This window comes from Balaenoptera borealis, assembly GCF_965194805.1.
Source record: "Balaenoptera borealis genome assembly, chromosome: 7".
In the NCBI taxonomy this organism is placed as follows: domain Eukaryota; kingdom Metazoa; phylum Chordata; class Mammalia; order Artiodactyla; family Balaenopteridae; genus Balaenoptera; species Balaenoptera borealis.
In genome coordinates this window covers 80383893-80405616 of record NC_138864.1, presented here as the reverse complement: position 1 = coordinate 80405616, position 21724 = coordinate 80383893, and the positions used below count along the sequence as shown (strand labels likewise).

At 35.9% G+C, this 21724-nt stretch overlaps 1 protein-coding gene and 1 long non-coding RNA gene across 13 annotated transcripts in view; one reads left to right on the top strand and one right to left on the bottom strand.

The window, feature by feature from the left end:
* The window catches only part of SKAP2 (src kinase associated phosphoprotein 2), a 253461-nt gene extending 239031 nt beyond the window's left edge, over positions 1-14430 (top strand). For 3 of the 4 annotated variants that reach the window (XM_082398006.1, XM_082398009.1, XM_082398008.1), the window contains 2 exons: positions 11533-11634; positions 12063-14430. In XM_082398006.1, coding sequence (XP_082254132.1) covers positions 11533-11625 — 93 coding nt within the window. In that variant the 3' untranslated portion in view covers positions 11626-11634; positions 12063-14430. The remainder of the gene's footprint in view (positions 1-11532; positions 11635-12062) is intronic. The other variant, XM_082398007.1, reaches the window with a different exon arrangement.
* LOC309631550 overlaps positions 1-21724 on the bottom strand; it is a 122798-nt gene that overhangs the window by 80518 nt on the left and 20556 nt on the right. The gene's annotated exons all lie outside the window — the stretch shown is intronic.

The window sequence follows — 21724 nt, the reverse complement described above, 5'->3', positions numbered from 1 at the left end:
CCGAAAATGCTTCCTTTATCAACCTTTCACAAGGTTTAAATTTCCACCGGCAGCATTTCATGAGAGGCCTTCTAGAGATGGGCATTTTATCTGGAGCTCATTTTGGTTTTTGAAAGAAGAGACAAGGCTTTGTTAGCACATTATCACCATTGGCTGGATGAGTAAATACCCATATTTACCCAGCTGCGGACCTAGTAGAATCAACCAGGTTGATCTTAGTGAGGGTGAAAAAAGGACAGTTAGTTTTCTCTTGATGGAATTTGGACAAATTCTGGGCCGTTGATGAGCATCTTGGCTATTTGTTGTCAGGTTGCTTTGGGGTTCAGGATATATTTGTGAAGACTCTTACTTCCCCACTTGGCTTTGGGTGAGTTCAGATAGGAACCTCTGGTGATTCTCTAATTTTACATTTGCTTGGTCTTCCAGTTTTTATAAAAATTTTGGCAAACATAGACCATAAGTTAATATCATAAATTTATTTAATATGTGAATGATGACAGCAGTTTGAATGCTGAGTATCATTATAAATTCAGAACTCAAGGCCCTTAGAAGAAGAGAGCAAAGAATTGCTCAAAAGGACTTGTTTCTAGATCAAGGTAGAGCTGATGCTATGTATTGATTTTTTTTTTTAAGTGCAATAAATATAGAAATCACTAACATTGTTATATGCCTAGAAATTTGTTTAATCTTTCTCAGAGTTATATTTAGATTTCATGGTGATGGAATGAAAATTTACTGTTTAAATTTATTTTTTACACCATCTAGTGGCTCAGAATGAGTGGTGCAGGTAATTGCAGCTAATGTGCACAATCAAAATGATGTCATAAATCCAACTTTAAATTTAGCTATGGGTTATTACTTTCCTATCTCATGTCAATGAAGTATAAGCATTAATCATGAAAATTCTTTTCATCATTCTGAATTAAATGTAAAAATGGTATACTTAAGGAAAAATGCATTTTAAGGAGTCTAACAGTATTTATAGAGACATAAAAAATGTGTACTTAGTAAAAAAAAATTAGTGCCACAACTTTTCTAATAAAAAATGCCATTTAAAAGATTTCAAAGAAACACAACTTGCTTTTTATAATTAACTGATCTATAGTTTGCAGTATTTAATTATTGATTTGACTTACCTTCTAGAAGCTTGTTAGTTCTGAAAATAATCTTTTAAAAAAAGGCAACACAAGATAGTTTAAGAAGAGATACATTCTTTTCAATATAAATAAACCTTTAGATAAATCAAGAAATAAAATGGCATGTACTATAATAAAGAATATTTTAATTTTGTAAATATAATGACAAAAAGATTTAGCTAGTTTGATGATTAGGCTCTCTGTATTAAAATTCACTGTAGAAATATAGTTTGATTTTAAAATTCAGTCTTTTTTTTCTATTTTTGCAAGGAAGCCTTGATGGGGTATCAGCTGTGCTCAGTCTGCCTGGGGGTGATTTATTTATTTTAAGCCTCTTTTGAGTTATACAAATCTTAGCTTTTCTTTCTTTCTTTACTTTTTTCTTTTTTTTTCTTTTTTTTAGTGAAAATCAAATATTACAATAAAGAAGGAAGAGAAGGCAGATACCCTGCCCTTCCCCTTCCCTTTTTTAACATTTTCCAATAAGCAGCTGCCATGTGACCCCTGGCTGAGCTAGCCCCTCCTTCAAAGTGTCTGGCATTTTCTTAGTTTTAACCTTTGAACCTTACTAATAATAAATCTAAATACTACTTGCCTAAAAATGCAAGCCTGTAACTTTTGGCTTACAGGTCTTTTTATATAACATTGCTGCTGTTTTTTTTATGTGTTAAAACATTTTATATACTTCAATAGTTCAGTGGAGATTTAGAAATTCCCCCCCTCCCCACCCAAAGATGGAAGATATTTATAGGGGAATATATTTATAGGGATGGATGAAAGTGAAATATGTGATTTTTTTTTTTTTTTTAAGCAAGGTACAATTACTTTTTTTTTTTTTTTTTAATTTACTTTTGGCTGCGTTGGGTCTTCGTTGCCGCACAGGGACTTTCTCTAGTTGTGGAGAGCAGGGGCAACTCTTCCTTGTGGTGCGCGGGCTTCTCACTGCGGTGGCTTCTCTGGTGGCGGAGCACAGGCTCCAGACGCGCAGGCTCAGTAGTTGCAGTGCACGGGCTTAGTTGCTCCGCGGCATGTGGGATCTTCCCGGACCAGGGCTCGAACCCGAGTCCCCTGCATTGGCAGGCGGATTCTTAACCACTGTGCCACCAGGGAAGTCTCCAGAAATATATGATTTTTATGACAGCTGCCTTGTTAGTGAAGTTATTCTGAAACACAAGGCCTACTTTCAGATTTATTTGATGGGGGAAATTCATATTTGAGATTGCAAATCTTTTATTTTAATTAATTAATTAATTTTTTAGGAATCAGGTTGTTTAAAATCATGCTAAATTCTTCTACTGGTTTGCATTTCAATTTTATTACCACCTTAAACATGGACATAATATCATAGTTAATAGTATTTTCCTAGAACCGTGTTTATGGAGTTTTATAATTTTCATGGCAGGATCCAGGTTATATAGCTACAGGCATATTATAGTCCCGCATAGCTCTTTGGCTATTTTATTCTATTTGCTAGTCTGGATTTACATTGTCTATTAGTTTATCTTTCAATCTGTACTCACCAGTAAATCGCTAACCACATTCCTATTCTTACTTTTAAGGCAATAAATTATTTTTAGAGACTTAATGACAGAAGAGCTATGCTTCAGCAGGAAAGAGGCATGCTGCTTGTCTGCTATTAACAGAAAAATAAGAGAGTTAAGAATCCTGGAATATTTCATCTAGTCTAGGACACATGTGACTTGGGCTTTGCAGCTTTTTGAGACATTTTTTATTAAGTCAAAAACAGGAAATGTGGGTTGACAGTGTTCACTAATATACAGTAAAAGGGCATTTTTTTAGCGTGTGTTGTTTGGAGTTTCAAGCATTGCTTCCCTTTGTAGCTGTGACTTTTTCCAGTGCTTGGTGAAATGTAACTGTCACTGATCATTTGCTTCTCATTGTGAAAATGTAAAGATTCTGTTACTAAGGCTTTTTTGACTTCAGACTTATCAGAAAAACAAATAAAATGAAAGTCTTGCTGAGCTCTACTGGCAGAGGGAAATAAAGAGTTCCTTTTTAGCTCTCTTAGTTTTTCCTTTGTGACCATCTGACCCCATGTGCCACATATAGCAAAACCACCTGCTGAAGAGTAACCAGGATACCTCAATAGAGGACATACCTTGATGATACTAAGCTAGTTCCCTAAATGTTATCACGTCATGTAGTCTTTTGGGAAGGAGGAGGAGTGTTTGTACTTGCCACTGCGGTTGTTTGGGTCTGACGGCATTTAGTTTCTATGCTAAATGCCCACGGTGAAGCATAGTGGGCAGACCTATGCTATGCTTCTAACCTCTCCCTGGTGGTGATAAGCAGCGTATGGAAACAGCACTACGTCAGAAGATGTTCTCATTCCACTCCTGGGACTCCTCTTGTTACCTATTTGCAAAAACCGTGCTCTAGTACTTCCCGATTTTCTCTTACATAAAATGGAGGGAGCATTCCAGGAAAATGTTGACAGATGAAAGGGGAAGGTGCCTGCAGGAGACAGGCTGTCAGGCTGAGCCCCTGCAGTGGCTTGAGAAGTAAAGGAGAAACCAGAAGGCAGTGTCAGAGAGGCGAGTTACACGGGGGGCGGTGGAGGGGCTGCTATGGCTGCAGACCCTACACGGTTTGGTTCCGCGTGGAGTCAGCAAAGGTTTTCCAGGCGCAAACCAAGACCACCTGAAGGAAAAGAGCACCATGTTGGTAAGTAAAAAAAAAAAATCTTAAATTGAAAAAATCCATGATTTTTTTATGCCCTTCTGCTCTCCCCCCACCCCCCCCCCCAAAAAAAATCAAGAGCTCCCTCAATGTATATACGGCACATTCTCACTCTTTTGAGATGTCTCCTTTCTTATCCCTTTAAAGATCAGATTCCCTTATGGAACAGCCCGTAATAATCAGGTTGCCTTATAGTACACTCCAAAATGCTCTGTTTTTTTTGTTGCCCTGGTATTTTGCTACACCAGTTAGTGGGAAGGCAGAGGGAGGGGGTGAAAAAGTATTTATTGCATACCTACAGTATCCTGTTCTAGGTACTCAATGTGCTTTCATTCCTCTGATTCTTAAGGTAACCCTACAAAGGATATGGTACTATCAATATGATTTTTCAAGTAAGAAAACTGATGCTCAGTAAGCTTATTATGTAAATCACCTGAGGATACCAGCTAGGAAGTACCTTCTCCTGGAATCAACGCAGATCTGACCCTAAAGGCTTTTTTTCTCTTTCCATTTTGCTATACCTAACTGGGCCATGACCAGGATTATTTGTTTCCCTCTCTCAATTCCTTGAGGTAGACACTGTGTCTTAAGTATTTTTGAATCCCCAATATCTAACATTATGGCAGATAGATGTTTAATATATGTTTATGAAAATATAGTTAAAAATAGGAAATAATTGGGACTTCCCTGGTGGCGCAGTGGTTAGAATCCGCCTGCCAATGCAGGGGACACGGGTTCGAGCCCCGGTCCGGGAAGATCCCACATGCCGTGGAGCAACTAATCCCGTGCGCCACAGCTACTGAGCCTGCACTTTAGAGCCCATGTGCCACAGCTACTGAGCCTGCGCTCTAGAGCCTGCAAGCCACAAGTACTGAGCCTGCGTGCTGCAACTACTGAAGCCCGCGAGCCTAGAACCCATGCTCCGCAGCAACCAGAGAAAGCCTGTGCGCAGTAAGGAAGACCCAACACAGCCAAAAATAAAATAAATAAATAAATAAATAAATAAATAAATAAATAAATAAATAAATAAAAAGGAAATAATCCTGAACTTCTTAAAGGAATTTAGAATGGTAGAATCATAGAGGTAGGGGAACCTTAGTGCTAGCTCTTCACTTTATAGGTGAGAAGATCTTGAGGCTCCACATATTTGGGGAAAAATAAATAAAAGGCTAATGGAAAAAAGGACTGCCTCTGGAGACCTTAAAAGACAATGGAGTTTCTGCACTTGAACTTCCTGAGCTTCTTGGCAGCCAAACTGAAAAAGGGAGAGACAAGGAGCTAATAATTCTTTTTAATCATAAAGGAGGAAGCTTGGCTTTTCCCAGCACTGGCAACTTAAAAAAAAAAAAAAAAACTCTCACGTGAATTTCTAGAATCTTCGCTGATTATCTGACCTCAACAACTTTATATAATAAGAACAGTGGCAGATATTACCCTCAACAACAAAATATTTATAGTACCTATAACAAGAGATTTCATATAGGTAATTCTGTGAGGGTCCAAATGTATAATAATTAGACTTACTGATTTATGTTAAGTACGTAACTAGATTATTGTGGAGTCTCAAAGAGTGATATAAATGTAAAAAAAAAAAAAAAAATCACCCCTAAAGAACTTGGGGATTGCCCAAGGTCACATACCTAGTTAGTAACAAGCTGGAGACTCTCAGTCTTCTGAGAAAATAATCACAAGAATAAGAAGCAGCAGCTGAAAAACTAGCAGATTTTCCCCTAGACCTGCCACACTGTTTCTCCCTTTGCAGGGTTCTGTCTTAACCTCTTCCATACTTAAAGTAAATTCAACTGAAGCCATTTCTTCGAAGAACTAGAATTATTTGGTCCCAGTTCTTCAGGGGACAGGTATCTTTCTTTCTGCAAGTGGAATTTAGGCTCTTTAGACAAGGTATGCTATACAGCACATTGGAAAATGTGATGGGCAACAGCCAGCCATGAGTAGGAGCGACATACTTCATATTGTGAAGCTAAACATACTTGAGAACAAATGTTTGTTTAGTCATCACTAAAATTCTTCAAGTATGTCCAACATACACATAGAAAATATATTCCTATTGGAAATTACCCTTCTTAAGAAAACATTTAGGAGGGTCATCTGGTGCATCATCCAAAATGAAGAAAAAGTATGTTTGTTTCATCATGAAGTACATATTTATTGAACATCTTTTACACATCCTGGAGTGTGGGGCATACAGTTTGAGTGTAAGACATTGCCATGATCTCAGTGAGTTTCTACTTTATTTTAGCTGAACGGACAAAACTAAAGTACATAAACTCCACAGAGGAATAAATACTCAGCTTGAAATGGGAGATGTAAGTATGGATTAGATAATTCAGAGAAAAATTCATGAAAGCTGGGTAACCTGAGTCGAGTCTTAGTTACTAGATAGGCTTTGGATGAGGGACGGGAGATACCTCTTGGGGAAGGAGTGCCACATACAGAGGCAGGAATGAGTGCAGCACAGAAGGTTGGGCTGTGGGACCAGAGCAGTGAGAGGAGTTTGTAGTTAAAGCATTGGGGGGCTAGTATACATTCCTGAGCAGCCGAGTAAACTGACAAAGGCCGTTTCCAGGAAGTACAGAGAGGCAGAGTGGATGATGCAATAATCCAGGGTGAGGTGATGAAGGTCTGAACTAGAACAGTTAACAGTCATGTATTGGTTGGTGAAATACACTGAGTACCAAAGCCACCCACTACTGAGCATGATTTGATCTTTCTTTGCCTAACAATATCTAAGAATCATCAGTCTGCATATCAGTTTTTACTTTATGCCATGGTAAATGTTGACTGGGTAGAAGTTTGAATTAAATGTGTCTTGACTCTGGAATATAAACTAAAATTTGTTACAGGAATTAAGTTCTTACTATCACCTTCCTTGCTTGTCTTTTGTCTCTCTTGCTTTAAAAATGGAGTGCACAGTGCACAGAGGAAAAAAATAGTAATTCTTTCAATTAGAGTAACTCAAAGTCACACTTGCACAGTAAATTATAAAGTAGTGAGGTTGATTTCCATGAGCTGCTAAGAGACTTAGGGTGGTAAAGCAGGTTCGTGATGGTGGTATTCAAACATCAGGGAGGATCTTAGAAATTGTTAGTGTCCATTTCCTCATTTAAGGAATGAGTTAGGAGACTAAGATTCAAGCAGTTAAAGTGTAGATAATAATAGTAAAAAAACGAAGTTGTCAAGTACCTGTTGTGCATTTTAAGACAACTTTTGAAATGATGGATGTATAAGAAACGATTCTTACAAAGTTTCTAATTGGAGATAGTAAAAAGGAAGAGATTGAAGAGGTAGCCTTGAAGAAAGTATTTCCATATTTTAAATAGTTATCTGGTTTTCATGCTACTACAATGTTTATGAACAATTTGAAAAATTGAAAATATCACAGTGAATAGTTGGAAAACAATGGTAAAGTCCACTGGTTCTGAAACTCAATGTAGTTTATATTTTGTGAATAAAATTACCTTTATTTCTGCACAAGGCTGGTATGTTTTGAAGCACAGATATACGTTTGGAGAAAGGAATATAGTCTTTTAACCTTTCTAACACCTGTTGCTTTCAAACAGATTGGTAACTACTTTCTGAAAGGGGTGGTACATCACAAAATCTTACTAATGTTTCAAGTTTCTGTTAAGGCAGCATTCTTTTACCATATGGTTTGTAGAAAGTGGATTAACATACTTGAGAAATGAGAATCATGGTGGTGAAAAGGATTTAAGTAAATGTTGGCATCTTCTTTAAGTGTAAAATAATACACTGGCAGAGAGAGAAGATTTAGTTAGTAAGTAAACATGGACATATGTTTGCTATTGTGTTGGATTAAGTCTCTGTTTCACTTTATCAAAACTAGTCCTTTTTCTACTGCCTTTTTACATAATCACTTTAATTTATTGCTTAATAATGATTAATTGAGGCCTAAAATTTTAACTATAAAATAAAACAAAAACTATTTTAATGATATAAAAATTGAAAACAGAGGAGTTAGATCACAACTGTTCAGTGCTGCTTTATGATTATTTTCTCAAATTATTGGGCAAGTTCAGCTTTCTTGCTTCTTTGACTGCCACATTACATTTTGCCTTGAAGCCATCCATTTTGCAGATATTAAATTTCTTTTGAGTACTATTTTTATACACTAAGCATCACTACACCTCTGGATCTTGATAGCATTACTACGGGAGGAGAAAGAAGCTTTGTGTTAGTAATTACCTAACATTGTCAGAAGCTGACTGCAGGCCTCTTTCTAGTGATAACAGAATAACTGCATAATGTAGCTTTATAGCACATGATTAATAGAAAATAATTACACGTCCTACAAAGGGATGCAATATTTCTTATAAATTGACTAGAATGGTTTCCTGTAGATTAAAGGACTCTTCATTATTTTATCAGTCCTCCTGAAGTACAGTCACTTGCCTATGTTAGCATTTCAGTTGATATTAAGAGCCGAGTAGGGTGAAGAATACCAGATGGCAGACCTTCTTGTACCTGAGATCTCGTGTGCCATCAGGATGACATGATGCTTCCTAACCTTTCAGAGATTTCGATGGCAGCCTGGTATGACTTTTGTCTCTTTATTTCTTGTTTGTTAACAAGATGAGGTGTGAGGGTTGTTTTTTTTTTAATGACCCACCCGTGACTTTTAGACCAATACTACAGTTAGTATGTGGACAGCGAGACAACATTGTGTGGATTGCATTCTTTTCCACTGTAAGTAATATATCATTCATAATCAACATTTGTTTGGGGGCAGCAAACAGGGAAGGCAAAGGAAGGCAGATTTTCTTCCTCCAAAGGAAAGCGTGTATGCTATTGAATCTTCAGGCTGGAGTTTAGAATACCGTACTCCAAGATGCATCTTCATTCCAATTTATAGGCTGCCAATGGTTTAATTGGGATTCATGTTGCTCAGGAGGCTCATACGGAGGATAGTAATGATAAAAGTAAAAGCTTCTGTGTTTGCAGTCTGCTGACATACTCTAATGGCTGCAGTGTAAATCCATAAATTTGCCTACTAGATTTTTACCTCACTATGTTTTATCTTACCTCTTAATTCCACACAGGAGTGCTATATGGAATTCTTTACAAATGTAAAGTAATAAACATTCTGGTTTTTAATTTTTACTCTTTTCTGATTTAAACCTGTTATATTTTAGAGTACTTTTATGAGGTGTGTATTTCATATGCCTTTCAATTATTTTAAATTAATTTAGTGAAACATTTAAGATTATTTTAGCCTAAAACTTAATTTTTTCCTAGAATGTGACTTTTAAGGGATTTGTTTACAGCTGAATAAACTCCTCTGCTGTTTATTACTGTACTTTCTGTTTAATGAATCTTCTCAGTTGCCGTCATGCAAAATTCTCTCATGTGTGAAGTATGTCATTGGTCCTTTGTTGAAGTGATTTGTTGGAAATCAATTTCTTAAATTTGGATATGAATGAGCTTTTTGAGAACAATAATATGCCCTTAATTTAGAGTGTAGGTTATAATTTCAAAACAGAATATTATAAAGTAATATGAACTTTCTGGTTTGTAACTTGAATCTAAACATTGAAACCCAAAAAGAAAAAAAAAAACAGAAAAACAAAACATTGAAACCCAGATTGCAGGCTATTCTCTGAAAGCAGGTTTGGGTCATAATATGCCCTTTCACTAAATGTATTCTGTTTTTCTAGCCTTTGGGGGCCTAGTTCCTTTACTCTTTCCAAATAATCAGCTGAAAAAAATCTTAGATGGGATTGGATAAGAGCTTTGACACTTAGACTTACTTTGTTAACTATCCATTTTGAAATCTTACACTGTGGGTGGGCCTTTGGCCTCTGCAAGGTGAAATACATTTGTTTTGTTAAGCATTAGGCTCTAATTGTATTCATGGCCTTAAAAAATTGAAAAGGGCAGTTTTATTAGGTACCTATTAGGATATAATGGTTACTAATCATAGCTTTCAGTAAGTTGGTATTTTCTTCTGACAAATATATTCTACATAGATTATAGTCATCTTTACTGAGTTCTGGGCATCAGACTATTTTCGTTGCTTAGAGAATTTTGTCCACTAAGTTCACACTATCAGGAAACTTTTAAAATCTTGAGTCTACTGCCTCATAAACCAGAGCTGTGCCCTCATTAGAATCAGGCCTTTCTCCACCACCCCTGTTTTCCTTCCATCTTATTCTTACGAAAAACTTAATTCTGATACATACCATTGTTTAAAAAAGTACTTATAGATTTTAATCTTGTAATCTCTCTATTGATAGACTACATATCAATACACACCTGGGAATGTTGCTACATTTGTATGGAAAAATTGTATGATTTTCCTTTCTGATGGTCAATAGCATGGTTAGTCATCAATACAAATGTTAAATCTGTACTGGTATTAACATTCCCTCCCCACATGTAACTCGATATGCATATGCACATTTATCTGTGCCTCAGATGTTGGAAATCATAGCCTATTGAATTACTTTGGGGATTGATTTTAAAAATTTATCTTATATGAAAAATTAAATTTGGGTCCTACAGTGCTTTTTCAGAGTATTGCTTTTGGGAGATATTATTCTTGAAACTTGTAATTCATTTTACTTTGTTTGTATCTCACTAAACATAAATAAATTTGAGATAAAAATACATTAGGCAATCTGGCAGACAAATGAGACCGGGTACAGTGTTCACTATGCCTAGAGCAGTGGTGTGTCTGTCAGTGGAGCAAAGGGAAGAAAAGGAGGCACAGGATTAGCTCACACTGCAAAATAAACGCAAAAGTGACTCATCAATCAGTCTTTTTTTACAGATAGATTAATATTTTGCCTTTATAATTTGAGATACTTTTATTTCCTATTGGTCTTCCCCCGTAAGGGTGAATCTAATACCACCTTTAAATTCCTTCCATTCATCCTTTACCTAATGTAGTTTGTGATCAATCAGAGGAACAATAAATGCCTTTGGGAAGCTTTTGAAGAGGAGCCCTTTTGTGAATTATTTTGGAAAGCCAATTGGGGAAGCATTATTAGTGTTTCCTTATTCTCTAATTTATCTGTTTAAAACGTCTATACTCATTTTTAGATTTTCCTAAGAAGGGGCACACCTCTACATTCTAAATCATTTTCGGTCATATGAGTTTAACTAGGAATTAAGTAGTTTATTGTGAAAAAAAAAAAAAGTCTATCCTTGCTAGATGATAAGCTCCTTGAAGGCAGAGATAGTATCCTAAAGAGCCTGCTTATGACCTCGGAGCCTCTAACACTGGTGTTTGCATATTAAAAGGTGTCCCCCAGGCTGTGTGTGTGTGTGTGTGTGTGTGTGTGTGTGTGTGTGTGTGTGTGTGTGTGTGTGTGTGTGTGTGTGTGTGTAAGAGAGAGAGATGGGAGAGAGAGAAGGGAAGGGGGCCCAGAGAGCGGACTTCCTTATGTAGTTTCATTTGCTAGGTTTCTATCCTAAGTGACTGTTTCTGTGTTCTACACTGTGAAATAAACAGGCTTTGTCTTATACATTAATTTAAATCTTTGCCTAACAGCATTTTTAAAGTGTTCAGAATCAAAAAATGATTAAAATGTTTCAATTTGCAGCTCAAGCTCTTATAACTTTATAAAAAGAAATAACATTTCTAAGAAGTTGCATACAAGCAACATAGTACTTACACCCAGTCTGAAGGTTAATATTGCATATTGTTTTCAATTAGGAATACAATAGATATGGCTGGTGGGTAGGAGAAATGAAGGGAGCCATTGGCTTGGTGCCGAAAGCCTACATAATGGAGATGTATGATATTTGAGAGTCCTGGGTAAGTACATTTTAATCCAATATTCTGTAATAGCTCATATGTTCTCTTGGTCTCTGCGTTATGAGTCTTTGCCTTTTTAAAAGTCTTTGTAGTTTTCTGATAGCACAAAGATTATGCTCCCAAATCATCTTCTTCTTTAAAAAAAAAAATCTAGTTTAGTTTTAAAAATAACTTCATAGAATTTACTTTGGAAATAAATAGATTATTTAGAGAAAATCCCTTTGATAATAACCAGCTGTTTTCCCAAACCTCCTCCTCTTTAGTAAAATACCACTTTTATGGCCTTTCTGAGGAGCTGAATTGACAAAATATTGAGTAAACATTCATTTTTTTCCTTGGCTAAAAATGTAACATTTTTCTAAGCAGGGAAAATCAACATTTTGCCTGAAGAAAAAAATTAAAATGCAACTTTCCCTTTCTGCCTGCAGAAAAGGAAGATTCCTCTGCTAGTGTGCAAATGCTTTGGATTGAGAATCATCGTGAAAGCATGAGTGACAGCTCATAACCTTTCTTTGTTTTGTTGAGCATCGTTTGTCTTTGTTGTTTTATGCATTCATTATAATATTCCTCTGATGTGAAATTAAATGAAGGATATTAATGTAAATTAGATGCAAACAGTAAAGTTATACCTGTTGCTGTTTTTCAAACAAATAATCATAGGTTTATTTACTCATTTGATTTATGTGAAAAATTCAGCACTATTTTATATGTATCACATAGTCATTGCTACTTCTAGTAAGAGTTGTAATTTCTCTTAATACTAGATATCAATTATTTTTTAGAATGTAATATATAATTTCATAAAAATTTCAATTGAATGTATCATGCAAGTTTTTGGTAGATGCTATCTAAAGAATGTAGCTTTGTTGAGACTTTGTAGATGAGTTATCTTCGTATTTATTTTTCAAACAATAGTAACATGTTTTCATGAAAGAATTTTTACTGATTGGTGAATTTACTTTGTTAAATATAGCCACAAGAAAGAAAAACGATAGAATTGCAAATGGGAGTATGCTGTCACCCTCTGCAACACACGTGAAGACCAGAACCATGGTTTGTGCAAAGCCCATACCAATAATAAATACCCTGGTTATATAATGGGCTTGCCAACATTTTCTACTGTAGTTTTCTTTAAATTTAATGAAACAAAATTTTTATGAGAGGTCCCATTCTGCCACTAATGTAATGGCATAAAGAGTCTCAATGTATTCTCAAAGTCAGAAGGCATAAAACCGAGTAATCTTACCCTGCCTGATTGTTACTGTGCTATTAAAGTCCCACCACAAAACAGTGCAAGTCCAGATTTGAGCCCGCTCTGCACCTCTGAAAGCAATGAGAAGAGAAGGAAGGCTCAGAGAGGAGGGTGTAGAAATCTGGTGGGAACATGTACCCAGGTACAGGTGAGTGGAAGGGTAGTGTTAGTCTGACATTGGAGGTGTACATTGTACTCCAGAGCAAGGTTTGTGGAGTTATAGTATTACTTTTTCATGTATGTTTGAAATCAAAGGTATTTTAAATGTCTACAAGGTACCACTATGGTATATATATCAAAATATACTGCTGATTGGATAATTATTTGAAGTAAATATAATCTGCTAATATTGAATCCTTGATCAGAAGGTACTACTTTTGTTGAACTTTTCAGATCTTTGCTTTAAAGATAAAGATTCTAACCATGCACACGAGCTGATAATGTTTAAAAACCTCCATTATTTATAAAAACTATCTACAAGCAATATTTCAGAGTTTATGTTTTACTATTATCCCCTCTGTACTGTGATTATCAGATTTCACATGTAAAAAATATATATATTAATTTGGGGGATTGTGGGTGAATTCTAGTTTATATAGATTAGACCATGTCAAGTTAAAGCTTTCAGAAATTAATTTATGCACTTGTTAATCTTTTCCTAATATAGAGCCATTGGAATAGATTGAAATCATCTTGCCAAAAGTGAGACAACTGGAGATGAATTTAGTGAATTGGTTTTCAAAGCCTGAGAGATTGAAAAGTGAAAGCAGTTGCGGGTTCCACTGAAAATGTAGACTTCCTTGTGTACACAGGTTTTGTGCTCTGGCCTAAATGAAGATTTTAGTCTTGGGCCAGTAGATGGCAGCAGCTTTTCATTGCATAGGAACCCACTTGGAAACCCCTCCTCCACTCAGGCACAGAGTCACTCCAAGCGTAAAGTATTTAGAAGATTATTGCCTCTTTTTACAGTTAATCCAGGAGAGGGAGTCCTTTGCCAACTGATGCCAGATAGTCTCTGGAATGGTGACAGTACAGAAAAAAAGTGTTACATTTGTCCAGAGCTCCTCTGGCCTTTGTTCTTTTTCACTTGAATATAGGTGGGAGATGAGAAAGGAAACAAAAAATTTTTAATTGGTCTGACAGGAAAAACAATCATTACTTTCAACTCATGACTACTTTGTATTCATTTGGTGAAATCATCTGTATACTAGGAGGGAGAAAGTTTTCTTTACACCCTTGACAATAGATCACACACTCTTCAAGATCATAATAATAATCATTAATGTGAATTTAAACAACATGGCTTGTTAGAAAATATGCTAATTGCTATGTTCTCATTATGTTTGCTTAGCTTTTATTTGTTTTTCTATGAACAGAGAGCTAATTTTTTTCAAAGGTGATTGTAAGTCATATTTTACATAGCGTTTTGCTTGATTATTTGCTCTGTACTGAATTTGTACTCTATTGCCATTAGATGTTACAATAATGTTCCACTCTGCAAATTTTTAAGGTTCAAATAAAGTTTAATTGTTTGCAAACTGTTATGATGCTAATAATTCAACAGCCTGCTGTGTTACTAATGAAATTACTTTGTTATGATTAATTTGGAAAATAGTGTGTTTATTGTAGTAATTAAGCACAACAAGGTGAAGTAAATGATTCTAATGCCATCTGGCCTCCAAACCGAATGAAGAAATGAAATAGGGCTGTCACCTGAATTTATTCAAAGAAGTAAGGATAATACAAATTACTTTCATTGCTATAGGATTTACACTCAACCACAGCTCACTCCGTTCTGTTTTTGCCACTTGGTTGTCTATGACAGTTTCTTTTATGAAAAAGAATGTTGTTTAGCCTAGCAATTATTTTGAATACTTTATATTATTTTAAGTAGATTATTTTTATCTTGTGCTAATTTAATTACAGATAATTATATAAAGTATTATGGGATCATAGAAAATCACTGTTCAACCACCTGTAGGTGAAATCTCTGTATGTGGAGGTTTTTTGCTATTACTGTTGAATATAGCCTTTCACAAAGAGTAGAGATTCCATTCAGTTGTTTCTAAAATGTTTCTACTCAAGACTCTCTCTTAGTTCTTATGATTCCACTTTTCCTATAATTTCTCCAGTCTAACCTATTGCTACTCGCTTCGTAGAGTCTGGTACCCCCCAGGGTCATAATTAAAAATAGAACCCAGAGCTGAGCTATATATTAGAGATCCAGATTTGTAGTTCAGCCACTATAAGAAAACTTACCCTAACATACATGTAGTTGAAAATCTTGAACTTCATCAGTGAGACTGAGTAAAGCATTGTGAGAATTTTTAAATCAAGCAAAGTACTTCTACATTTCAGATAAATCAATGTTTATATTTCAATTGTTGAATGGAGTTATAAACTGTATAGAGGTCACTTTTACTTCTTTTGAGTTCAATAGACTCAAGTATATTGAAAAGCAGTCCATATGGTAAAGAAGGAGATGGTGGAGATTAAAACATGATCATACCATAGAGAACACCGATTCACTCAGAGCTTGAAGGAATATAATCAATATGTAACATAAAAATACTTGTTAAAATGGCCTAGTTTGTTAGTAAAATCCTGAGTATTCTGAAATTCAGAGAAACAAGTAGTATATTATTAAAGTATCTTTCTACAAACCTAACCTACACTCAAATGCATAACTTAAACCGTTGATCCTCTGGATTGGGAACAAGAAATTTCTGGACATCCTCAGCTTCCGCCAACATTACCATCCACTGCCTTGTAGTTGAATTCTTCTGGAATATTTGTTAGAACCTCTAATAGTGTAACATCTTGCTTGTGATGAGGTAAATACTTACAGAATTATTTTATTTGTAATTTTGTAACATGGAATGACATTTCATTAATGTTATTTTCCAGGGGCTTTTTCTTGTTTTCCTTAGTAGAATCTGCTCTATCACTGCTTGATCAGAAACATGATTTATTGCCAGCATGGTACTTCAGAGTATATGGTGTGTATCCAGTAAATATTTATTAATGAACTGCTGTGGCATCCTACAGTATCTGAGATTTAGGAAGAAAAGAGTTTGACTTCTCTATACCTGGTAGAGAAAATCCCTTTATCATTTAGTTCATCAGCTTTCTGACTGACAGTGTTCTCTTAGTCAAAAAAAAAAAAAAAAAGTCCACTTTACCGAGTCTTTAAAAGCAGTTTCATCGTCCTCATAATACCATCAGCAAGTGGATTGGATTGTTGGTAACAGAATTGAGTGAGATTGCGAATAACAGGAAAGTTGAATGTGGCAGCCAGTCTTTAGTTGTTTCCTCCCTTCCTTTCCTGAGTGTAGTGTTGTCATTCTTTCAGAGAAGGCAAAGGTGACTCAGGCAGCTCGGGGCAAGTGATCTAGTTATACTTCCAGTACATCCCAAATCACTGTTGTCCTGCGTTCCACCTGGGCAATAACAGAGAAGCCTTCTGATCTTGGAAGCATTCTAGCTGTCGCCTTCGATGGATCAAAAAGAAATATCTGAAGGTGGAAAGTTTCACAGTTGTTGCTAAATCCAACCATAATTCAATTTTTGTCTTTTTTAAAACTTTCATTTCCTATTTCTTTAAAGTTGTATGGTTATGTTAACGTGAGTGCTTTGAGTCTCAAGATGAAAGGAACCATAAGTGCAGAAAGTAGCTGTAGTCAGACCAGTGCTCGGCTTAGGTCTGTAAGGTTGGGGAAGGGGCTGGAGGTTGAGCAGTCAAAAAGCTTGTGAATATGTGCAAAGATGTAAAAATAGAAATTGCCCCAAAAGCCTATCTCGTAAGTGTCTTTCTTAATGTTGGAACCTTGGAAAGTGTTTCCTCAGGTTTCTCTCTTTCTGTTTTCACCGTTTTCTTTTTTATTATCCATTCCTCAGAGAGGTAATATAGAACAGCACTTGTCTGTTTTCTGTTTATTGGCCTCAGCTTTGTAATATAGAAATATCACTCCTGCTAGAGTAAAAGCAGGTGCCATTTTGTGGCTTGAGCAGCAGTTCAGCTCTTTTTTGAGGAAAGTGTCACACAGGTACTCTCAAAGGAGAAAATTAATGCCACCAATGTAATGCCAATTAAAAGTGACTGCTTTAGAGGAGGAGAAAATTCCACAAATAAGCAGATTCCCATACGCTGTCTCCCCCTCCCAGCTCCCATGGGAGACCATTTAGAAAACCTTGTGTTCTTTCACTGTCATGTCAAAATGATGATAACAATTTAAGATAGTAATAGCAATAACTAATATTAACTGAGTGTTTACTACTTGTTATGCTGTGTACTTTTCATTCAGTCCTTCTACAACCCTATAATAAGGTAAGTTCTGTTGTTTATTCCCATTTTCCTGATTAGGAAACTGAGGTTAAATAATTTGTCCCAAGGTCTAGGAGTAACGTTACCCAGCCTCCCTTCCTTGAATTCAGTACCATTTTGCTTCCCAGTACTGTAACGAATTCAGACCAAGTACTTAATTCTGATCTTTGCATATAGTAGGAACTCAATAAAAGCTTATTGACCACTGATGATGACACCATTCTTATGAAATAGTCTGGAGCCTGTGAAAAGAGTATTTCAAGAATTGGCACTGGGACAGCCGGAATTTGCCTCCTGTAGTCATAAGGCAGACCACGGTGACTGTCAAATCCAAAGCAGCTAATCTACAATGGAGAAGGAACTTTGATGCTGAAACATTTCTCTCTGTGAACTTCCAGTCTGGCTGAAAATAGAAAGTCAGTCAAGGCAGCAGAGAGTCGAGAGAGGACGCGGTGCCAAAGGGACCCTTTCTGAACAACGTTTTCTATTCTTTCGATCTCCTCAAGTCAAGCCCAAGGACACTGACCAGGCAAGGAAACCTTGGAGAGGACTTCAAAGCAGGCTGCTTCTGTCTCAAAGAGTTTTCTTTTCTTTTTTTTTTTTTTTCCAAGGAGTTTTCAATTAGTTGTTTTTGGGGGGTGGTGTCTAAATGGATAGGTTTTTTTAAAAACCAGTTTAAAAGAGTATTATTAAATTGTCAGCCCTTTACAATCAGTGAGCAAACTTCAATATAAAACTTACATAATTTTGAAACTGAGTGATGGCAATGTCTGACCTAAGACTTTTTTTGCTTGTTGAGATCAGAATTTGTTTAAGGAGAACCTTTATTGTAATATCTGGCACCTGAGTATGAGGTCTTATTCCTTGGGCATCTACAATGGTGCCTTGTACAAGGCTCCTTAACATGAAAGTCTTCTGTTGTGTTTTTTGAACAAAAAAATTTTTCAAGTTTTGTACCTCAGTGGTTGGAGGCTGGTAGGGGTCGGGGGTGGAGGGAACAGAAGATAAGTAAGAAATAACATTCATTAGGGAGCTCTGGAATTTAGCCAGAGGAGGGGTAAGATTGGGCCTTCTAGTGGTCTAAAGTACACCCTGAAGTACTGGCCATTTTATAGCCCCAAAGTAGAAGGTGCACTGAGGGTCAATTTCCAAGGAGCATTTCATTCTGTAGAGTAGGTTTCCATGCCTGGCACTCAGAATATCATGCTTCTAAAGGACGGAGTGAATGACTTCACATTGTCCTGATCTTCAGCTGCCCACCAAGTAGATTACATTGGTGTAAATAACCTGTCCCATCCAGATGGATACACAACTCATTCCTAATTCCCTGTTCAAGCATTTGTGGTCCGTGGAGTCTCAGTCACTCCCTCTTCCATCACCTTCCACCACTTTCCCCCTCCTCCGGCTTTCCCAAGGAGCTAAGTCATATGAGGCATGAGACAGATAATTCCTATCCCTCTACGAAGTTATGGATATCAGTCGTGGTCTCTGTTTTCTGTGAACCCAGCAAAAGCAAGGTATATAACAATGTATTTATCCCCTTACATGCACCCTGAATTGGAAAACTGAAAGAGCTAGCTTGTGAGTGTGCATCGGTATCTATCTGTTGCTTTGCTTCAGTCGGTCAGCATATTTGCTTTATTCTTTATTATCTCAGGGCTTGCTATTTCTCTTCCTATCTAATTAAATGATTCCATTTTGAATAATTACATTTAAGTGCCAACAGTGTGCTAGGGGCATTTCAAACATAGAATTCAACACAGTCTTTCCCAAGCCGACTCATAGTCTAAGTGAAATAGACAAGACATAAACTCAGGAAAGGAACAGCCCCAGGTAGCCTCCCCTTTCTGTGATTCTTAGCAAGTTCAATCACTAACAGTGTCCCAAGATATAAAAGGTTCTCTGATTTTGTTACATCTGAACCTAGGAAACAAACTGGGGATCCTTTCTCATATATGGGTATTTTAATGTGCAGAGGGTAAGGCAGGTGCAAGCGTTTCAGTGTTGGTTCAGATGAAAAGATTGATTTTTAGAAAATTTCTGAAATGCTTGTAGCTACTGAATTGTGAGGGGAACCAAAGAGCTGTGTGTGTAATGTGTAATGTGAACATTTTTTTACAGAGTTGCTGCCAATTACAGTAAAACATAATTCTGGAAGCTGGAGGACCCCTATCCCTTTAGGAAATTGGGAACAGAGCTGTACCAGTGGTGTTCAGCTGATAGTAGGCAGTAGGAAGACCACTGGAATTGGAGTCAATCAAAATTCTAGTTTCGGTTCTTGAATGCATTGTGCCCTAGAATAAGTTTCCTCGCCTGCAAAATACCAGTAGCCTTGTTCTCTCTATCTCACAGGGTGTAGTTATGCTTGAGTGAGATTATATTTGAAGGAGCCTTAAAAACCCAATAACAGCGTAAATATGGCTTTTCTGCATTGGAGGATATGAGAACTGAAATGAAACGTGGGTCAAAATAAAAATTTCTCCTTCACACCAGAAGCAAGCAAGGGAAAAATTTTTTAATGTTCAGCACTAGCTGTAATGCTGCTTGGAGTAATGTTAGTAAGCTGTTGGTTTTGTTATTTTCTAATGAGAATTAATGTCAGACATCCTAGAGGAGTTTGGGATTAAATTCCTCTATAATCCTGAATACATTTTTGAATCAAGCCATTGGTTTCCAAGCTGTGGTCACTTTCTGTTAATGGAGATTTCAATAGCAGAGATGTTACTTCTGTCCGTAAATTTTCAAAATAAACCATTGATATTTTAAAACCATCCATCTGAATAATAGGCTTTAGGTAAGTGTTGTTTGTAGTTGGTTGGACTTAGCAGAGAATTTTTTTTTAACAGACACCTTAAGGAAAATGTACAGGCTCCCTTCGACCACTATCTGCTCCCTCTATGAACTGTTTCTTCCAGATGGCTATCTGTGATAGTCTGCATGTGAATACCACTTTGTAGTTAAACATTTTCTTCAGATGCATATCTAAGAATGAGACAATTTTATTTGATCGAATTAGCCTTGTAATTTAGCACTAATCTCTGTTTGTAGTTTGTGAAAATACGGGACTTAGAAATAAGGGCAAACCAGAACCTCATTACGTGTAACCTTAATGCTTTAATGTTATAACTTGAGGCAAAGCTAATAAAAAATGCAAAGCACTCTTAAATAATTTAAATTATGTAAAAAAATTGAGCATATTCCTTCAAATAATAATGGCTTTCATGATCTGATTTTTTAAAAATTCATTTCTCATGTCTTGAATTACTTAGAAGTGTGGGTATCAGAGTAAGTTTGAGTTTATTTAAGATTATTAAATATATTTGTTATCATACAGCGTCATGGAAGATTCCATTATTTAGCCTAGCAATTATCATCTGTAATGTTATGCTGTATATAATTTCAGTAACGTATTTGATAATGTCATTATGGTATGATGGTATAGAGTTAATTTTTAGCACTTCTCTTTAAAATAGTGCTCTGTGATGTGATTCCTTGATTATTTTGAGCCATTAATCAATTCCATCAACTTAAAAACATAGTCATATTGTGTATCTGTTATTATTTGTTTTCTAAAATAAAAGTTTCTCTTACCGTCTTAAACTTTACTGGAAAATTATTGCTTTCATAATGTATTTTCATTGCTATACTCTTTTGGTAAAGGAAAGCAGTAGTTGGGAATACAGTACACTGTGGTAACTGATTAAAGATCAAGACGGGGAAATCCTCTTTTCCCCCTCTTCCTAAAGGATAGGAGAGAATTTTGAGTTCTAAACATACCATCCTTTGCTTCCTCTGGTGCTGTGGTTTATAGCAATAAATACTCTATATTGATTACTACTTAATTCTAATGCAAGTATACTAAGGCTGGAAACACATTATAGCTTAGCATTTAGTACCTTAATTTTTAAACAGTTTTTAAATTTTAAAAATTGATATAATTGCCCCAAATATGCTTCTATTATTGGATCCATAACATGCTATAAAAAATATTCTCCTTTCATATCTTTTCTAAAGATTATTTTGTTCACAATGTATTTTTCCTGGCACTTCATTGCTATTTTTATGTAGCTGAAAATCTGTCATTTCCATTTTAGCTCAGTTTGGAAATATGAAAACCGTATCAGAGCAACACATTAAAGATTAGTATGGAAGGACAAAAAATAAGTGGAAGAGAGCCGCGTAGAGATTTTAAATTTAGTCAAATTATTCAAGTGTGCAGTTTTAATCCATTAATCTGGTTTGAGACTGCTTAAGAGAAATATTTCTCCCTAAACGAGGTTTTTCTCTTTCAGAACATATTGAGAAGTCTCTCATCTAAAACAAATACTAGTTTTTTTTATTTTGTCTTTTTGTTTTTTGAGAGTTTTTTTTGGAGTGAAGCAAGAGCCTCCCTAATATTCTGTTATAATTTATTCTTGGTCAAAAACAGATTGCCATTTACACACTAGATATTAAAAGCTAGTTACAGTCATTAAAGGTGGTCTAATGCAGTGTAGTAAGAGATTCAATAGAAG